Source organism: Fistularia commersonii, chromosome 34 (assembly GCF_037954325.1).
Source record: "Fistularia commersonii isolate RoL2024-O1a breed Wild chromosome 34, RoL_Fcom_v1.0, whole genome shotgun sequence".
NCBI classification, from domain to species: domain Eukaryota; kingdom Metazoa; phylum Chordata; class Actinopteri; order Syngnathiformes; family Fistulariidae; genus Fistularia; species Fistularia commersonii.
In genome coordinates, this window is record NC_141317.1 from 4,133,407 (window position 1) to 4,140,177 (window position 6,771).

Here is a 6,771-nt window from a genome sequence, read left to right on the forward strand (position 1 = left end):
TAGAACAATCTATTACCACTACTCTTATTATTAGTATGAGATCCTTAGCACCTGTCCCTCCCAACTCCCTTACCGCCCTCTGTGTATCACTTCTTCCGGCCTTCTCTCTCGATCTTTTTCAACCGCAACTGGTCGAGGCGGAGGGTTGCTGGCATCAATCTTGGATTTGTCCAGAGTTCTTTCCCCCCCCAATGCTGTCTCCAAGCACTCGCTCACGGGGGAACGTTGCGTTTCTGCAAATCATTTTTAAAAAGTGCAGACCAGACCTGCCGTACATAGAAATCTGACTTGATTCCATCACTGACATCAGAGAATCAGAATCAAAAAAAAAAAGATTTGTCCCTAAGGGCCAATTGGAGGGCACATGGGGTAGTAAATAATCCTAAATATATAAAATAAAGATAAAAATAAAGTCAACATGCAAAATGATTTCCCCTCTGACCCCCCATTCCTGGACCTAAACACGGACGAGAACTAGAAGGCATGCGTGGCATACCGGCGATGCCAGGCGTTGCCGCCCGACATGCCTATATTGGGTAAGCGAGTAAGAACCCGGCGGGAAGGCCTCACTCCGGGCCCCACGGAAGTCGTCTATCGGAGCGAGAGCGGAGTTGAAGGGCGAGTTCCCCCGCTCCCCTCGCTCCCCCCTCGGGTCGAGGCGGAGGGCGTGGCCGCCGGCGATGACGCGCTGTGTTTATGTCAAACCGAGCAGCGGACGGACGGACGGAGCTGTCAGATTTCTCTCTCCCTTCCCCCAAACCCCCTGTTTTGCTGTTTGAGTCTTAAAAACGGTGCGTTGTTGCTTTGGTGTCGGCAAAAGAACCGTCGGTCGGTGCGAGTGTCGCCTCCGAACTCGACGGCGTTCGTTCGGTGTCACTGGTAAATCGTCCGGCCGGGTGGATTATTCGCTGCATCTCGACGCTAACGTTTGCTCGCTAGCTAACTCGGTGGCACAGTCTGTTGTCTGTTTTCCGGCGGTGTGTTCCAGTTTGTGTATGTTTTAGCGGCCCGTATGTAATTTTGTTATTTTTAACATATTTGACAAAGTGTAATACACTCACAGTTGTTGTAATGGGGAATTATTTCTTCGGTCTGGACCATGTTGTGGTCAGGTGAGCTAAGCTACATTGTCTGTCACTTACTTATCCCCCTACTGGTTTCAGGTATTCCCTGGTGGGTCTGAAGTACGAAAAGCAAAAAAAACCAACATTTTTTTATTTTATATTTTACGGAGTTTTATAGATATCACCTTTCTGTTTGAAAAGGGCAATGTTTAAATCACATTTTCTCAGAAATCCTGGCGAATCCATTAAAATGCATGTTTTAAAGTGAGGTCTCTCAATTTTTTTTGAAACAGTGACTTATTAAACAATGTTATCATTGTTTTTTTCTTTTTCCTCCAGCCTGTGGTTTTGATTTCTAGAGACGGTGCGCCACAGTCTCCCTTCCACTTCGGTGCCATGGTCTTCTGCCACCCATGAGCTCTACTATGTGGTACATCATGCAAAGCATTCAAAGTAAATACTCCTTGTCCGAAAGGCTCATCCGTACCATTGCAGCCATCCGATCATTCCCACATGACAATGTGGAGGATCTCATACGCAAGGTAGGCCCACTAATCAGCTTGAAATGACAACGCTGTCTGTGTCACGCTGTTGCTGCTTGTTCTGACATCTTTTTTTGGGGGGGGGAAGGGAGCTGATGTCAACCGGATGCATGGAACACTGAAGCCCCTGCACTGCGCCTGCATGGTGGCTGACTCTGACTGCGTTGAGCTGCTGCTGGAGAAGGGTGCAGAGGTATGTCAGAGACGACTTTTTATATTGTCGCATTTTGGAGTGCTTTTCAACCGGCCTCATCCAAGACAACCGCCGTGTGAAATCTTGTCATTCTCACGAAGCAGGAAGCCTTCGCCGATTTTTATCAACATGTTTTGTTTGTACGGCAACACAAGCACTGGAAAAAAGGCTATCGCCTGTCGATCTTAATTTTTTAAATAGGTTGTAGGGAGTAAATTAACTCTGAATATATGTATGAGGACTGAAGTCCTATTTACCCTCTTGATCATTTTCTGTTTACCATTTTCCGAGGACAGCTTCCTTCTCTTGAGCTGATGAAGTTTCTTTTGCCCAGTCAGTTTTTGCTTATGGGGTGTAGGGTGCCCCTACACGCTCTGCTTATTTTGAAACATTCTCCCTGAAAAACCAAGAAGTGTCACTTTCCGTAAATTTCAGAAAATTGAAAGCGCCCTGTTAAGAATGGTGTCACATAGAAACTTCTATACACACGGGAAATAGTCCGTCAGTACACCAATGAGAAATAACATCTCGATTATCTCAAGTAACTGGGACATGAATTCTGGAAAGAGGCATTGCCCAAGTTTATTTTTTGCCACTTTGAATGTTACAAGAGAAACTCATTCAGTCCATCTCTATTTGTAAGAGAGCATACACAAAACATTTTTGATGGATTCATGGCACCGCACAGAACTTCACTTCTAAAACGGGAAAATCTGGGCTGCTTTAAAAAAAATAGCTATTGCTTAAAAACACAATGACACGGAAGATTAAGAAGAATAAGATATGTTATTCATTAAAAAGTAAAGCTGAGCTTAGTGTCTTTCTGCGGCGTATTAGTCCCACAAGGGCTTTGTTTTTTAATTGGAACTTATTTGCCTATGTGTCAAAACATTTGCACTGCAGTCCAATTAGGTCAATCCCTAAATACAATGTGGTGCATTTGTACATGAAGCAATATATCTGGTGTGCTCATCTCTATGCACCAAATATCCATCCATCCTTCCATCTTCTTCCACTTATCCTGATTCGGGTCACGGGGGCAGCAGCCGGAGCAGTGAGGCCCAGACCTCCCTCTCCCCCGCCACATGGTCCAGCTCCTCTAGGGGGACCCCGAGGCACTCCCAGGCAAGCCTGTGGACGTGCCAAAGCTGACTGTTTGAAAATTGAGTCCCTCCTTACATTGAATTTCCCTGTCAGGTGAACGCGCTGGATGGATATAATCGCACGGCTCTGCATTACGCAGCAGAGAAGGATGAGAGCTGTGTGGAGCTGCTGTTGGAATATGGGGCCAAACCAAACGCACTGGACGGCAACAAGGATACCCCGCTTCACTGGGCTGCCTTCAAGGACAATCCAGAGTGTGTCAGAGCCCTTCTGGACAGCGGGGCCTGTCCAAATGCCCGGGACTACAATAATGACACACCTCTGAGCTGGGCAGCGATGAAGGGCAATCTAGAAAGTGTCAAAGTTCTATTAGACTATGGAGCTCATGTGCACGTGACCAACCTGAAGGGCCAGACACCTATTTCCCGACTGGTGGCCCTGTTGGCCCGGGGTCTGGGCACCGAACAGGAGGAAGAGTGCCTGGAGCTGCTCTCCAAGGCAGCGGGTCGATTTGAGATCCGACGAGCCGACGGAACGCTCCCCCGCGAGCTGAGCAAGGATCCCCAGCTTCTAGCCAGGCTGACGAACATGGTGGCTCAAGCTCCGACACTTCGCTCTCTGGCTCGCTGTGCCGTGCGACAGAGTCTTGGGGTGCAGTTTCTGCCTACTGCCGTCAAAGAGCTTCCTTTACCAGAGACCATTAAAGAATACCTACTGCTTAGAGATTGAGGAGGTGAAACTTTGGGTTCTCTCACACCTGACTGGCTTATTTTCAGTCAGCCGATCACACAGCATTTATTAGCAAGAATGTCTCTCCTTTGGATTAGAGGAGTATTGTCTCACATTGGCCTATACTTGTCAAATGACATGCAAGGGATGAGTTTTCATCATCTTTGTTGAAGCAACAGTTGAATGAGTCCATGATTTGAGTGGAGAAAGGCACCTTTGCTTCACATCTGATGTAGGAGCACCACTGCTCCAGTATATTTTCTTGTACATAAAAATATCTATTTGACTAGGTACTTTTTGGGCAACTGGGCAATATTTCAATATATTCTGAATATCATCTTTGATAAATTTGATATTGTTTGTTGGATTTGTTTAAATACCAAAATTTATGTTGCATATTTTTCCTGTCAGTAACTAAATACCAGTAATTTTTCCTCAAAGATGTTGATCTTTGTTTATTCTTAACTAATTTTTTATTCTTGAAATAAAAACCTTAGTAATCAGCTTCTCCTGTTAGTAAATTCTTGTTTTCAAAATTTTATGTTAATTACTCACCTTTTACAAATCTGCATAATCAGAAACATTATTTGAATTTAAAAAAATCAAGGAATTTGTTTGAAATGTACCTGAAGTTAACTGAAAAACTGAAAGAAATAAGCAGTGAGATAGCTTAATGTGAGCAAGAAATTGATTTGAGGTGATGATCAGAAAAGCAACATTTAATAAAAAAAAAAAGAAATTATCCAAGTTGTTAATATTGAAGTTCATCTCAGTGATTCTATTAAGGCTTTAAGTAAGACTGGTATTAAACTACTCCCTATGCTGGAGACAAAACTAAAAAAAAAAAAGTCTTTCGCATTTGTTATGTGATTTCTGAAATGTATGTACTTATGCAAAAAAAAGGCTTTCTCAATTTTGGGGTGTTCATTTTTCCCCATATTTTCCAGTCTTGTCTGAGTGTGTTGAAAGGAAATGGAGGTTCAGTGAAAGTTTGTCTGCCTGTCCTACACACCGTCCAGAGGAAGAATCTTTGACATGTCCAATCAGCACAGGTATCAAGAGCCAGTGCTTTTTGACATTGTATTCATGCTTTTTCACTTTTTTTTTTTTCTTTTTTGGGAACAAAACATGCCGTTATTGGTTGAAAAACTTATATTGGTGTTGTTTGAATGTAATTGCCTCATGGTGGAGCACCTCAGTTGCTCAAGTTAGGGACACTGGATTCAATGTCATGTAGTTTGTGTTTTCGAGTGGCTTTCTCTACTTGAATAATGGCTCCATTACCATCCATTGCAACCGTCTATACAAAGCTGGTGGCAAAAAAAGACTGAAAGAAAAAAAAAAGAAGCAACACGTCTCACTCTTTCCTAAAAAGCACCGGGTTTATCTGCTCCGCTTTACATGCGGCACTTTTGAATTCTACTTTTTTGGTGCCTCTGTACTTCCTTTCTTTCTCAAAAAGAGTGTAACATTTTGAGTGTAACTTTACTATTGACTTGCAGAAGTAATGGTTTCCTGCTGGTTCCAAAATGTTGCAGCATGTCTTTTCTTAAAGCTACTAACTTTTAAATAAGCTTTTTTAAATGTAAGACATCTTGAAATAGCATGTCTACTAATTTCCTGTCAATTTTTAGGATTTTCTAAAAAAACCCAAAACGTGTGTTTAGGTTATCTTTATTGGATTAGAATATGTCTGTGCTTGAATTTCTTTTCTTGTGCTGCGGGTATATAAACTCATTTCTTTGTTGGGTACTTGTTTCTTTCTTTTACAAGTTTCTTTAAATGCCTTTGTATTCAAATCAGTTCTTCACTCCACTATTTTCATTTTTCAAATTAAAATGAGCTCAATGGAATTAAGTCATTTTTCATTTGATTATTGACCTCCCTGTTATTTGGCATATTTTGTGAACATGGTATTTAATAAATGTTTTCCTTGCATTGAAATTTGACTTCCCCCCCCAGTTAACGGCTGGTCACTAGACCAATATCATCTGATATTTCACCACTGATTTTTTTTTTTTTTTTTTTTTAGAACTAGAGATGCTTTGGGGACACTATTTAGCAGTATATTCACTCATATTTTCCCAGTAAAACAGCTGTGTTCCTTATTGACGATTTTTTTTCTATTCTGTAAATACTTCAAATGCATTGTACTAATGATCTACAAAGTCACAACAATATGCTATTCATAAATACTCAGTCAGTCACATCTACAGATCAGCAAATCATTAGTGAAACACCATCAATAAACTATAACCTTAAAATTGTAAGCACTTGCAATGCATAACATATTTGATGTTTTGAAGATAAAGTCAAAGACCAGACTGATAATTTGCTGTGGCAACCTCAGAAGAGAACAGACAAAAGGATAAGATAATACAATTTATTATCTCCTTATTTTTTTGTCTGTTGAAACATGTTTTTATTGGAATGAAAAATAAAAGGAATGAAAACACTCATTAATGAGGAGAATAGGTTTGTGAATTTTCAAAGCAGAAAAATATGTAGTAATATCTTCTTATTGACTGAAAACTTTTGGTCATTATGATGTTATTGATACTATTATTATTTTACCTTGAAAGAGAGACATTGTGAAACTATCAATGCTTTAAAAGCAAGAATTGTGAGAATTTGTTTTGTGCAACCTCTCACAAGGAACAGAAAAACTGTCATGTGCAGTTCTCAAATGGTCCATTGGGGGACTCTCTAGAATTGTAGCTGAATACACAGCTTTCAGAATAGACTAAATTATGTAAGAAACCAAATGGAAATAAAAAGTAAAGTCGGACACAGAGAGAAGAAGTATTGAGGATGAAAGCTAAAAAATGATTAGCAACGTAACAAGACATGTTGAAATGTCTCAAAATGTTCAATTTGAATGAAAACAAAAAGGACATGGAAAATTGGAGAATTGGATCTGGGGATGCATCTACATAATTTAGATGAGAGGCATTGGATTTTAAAAAATTATGGCAAATATAAAGTTACTCAAAACAGTCATGTTTTCATTCTTCGGTCATCAACAGTAGAGCTTTCGAATTCAGTTTTAGATTTTTGCAGATGTGAAAATACTGTCTCCACAGAAAAAAAATACCCCTGTGACTCCTACGCATAGCAGATTTCCTGATAGAGGCTATCC

At 40.7% G+C, this 6,771-nt stretch overlaps 1 protein-coding gene across 2 annotated transcripts; it reads left to right on the forward strand.

The window, feature by feature from the left end:
- The first annotated feature begins 657 nt into the window (after positions 1–657).
- On the forward strand, positions 658–5,570 carry asb8 (ankyrin repeat and SOCS box containing 8). Of its 2 annotated transcripts, none has more exons than XM_086141929.1 (4): positions 658–791; positions 1,404–1,606; positions 1,695–1,799; positions 2,997–5,570. In XM_086141929.1, the coding sequence occupies exons 2-4, from the start codon at positions 1,478–1,480 to the stop codon at positions 3,630–3,632; spliced, it is 870 nt and encodes a 289-aa protein (XP_085998055.1). In that variant the 5' UTR covers positions 658–791; positions 1,404–1,477; the 3' UTR covers positions 3,633–5,570. The 2 variants fall into 2 exon arrangements, with proteins under 2 accessions (XP_085998055.1, XP_085998056.1); XM_086141930.1 differs by having other exon boundaries at positions 694–879.
- Positions 5,571–6,771: the final 1,201 nt, after the last annotated feature.

Bases quoted from the DNA above. Each gene is read 5' to 3' on its own strand.
- asb8 (XM_086141929.1), top strand. From the start codon at position 1,478: ATGAGCTCTACTATGTGGTACATCATGCAAAGCATTCAAAGTAAATAC. The intron at 1,607-1,694 runs GTAGGCCCACTA...GGGGGGGGGAAG, and splicing joins TGGAGGATCTCATACGCAAG to GGAGCTGATGTCAACCGGAT. The intron at 1,800-2,996 runs GTATGTCAGAGA...TTTCCCTGTCAG, and splicing joins TGCTGGAGAAGGGTGCAGAG to GTGAACGCGCTGGATGGATA.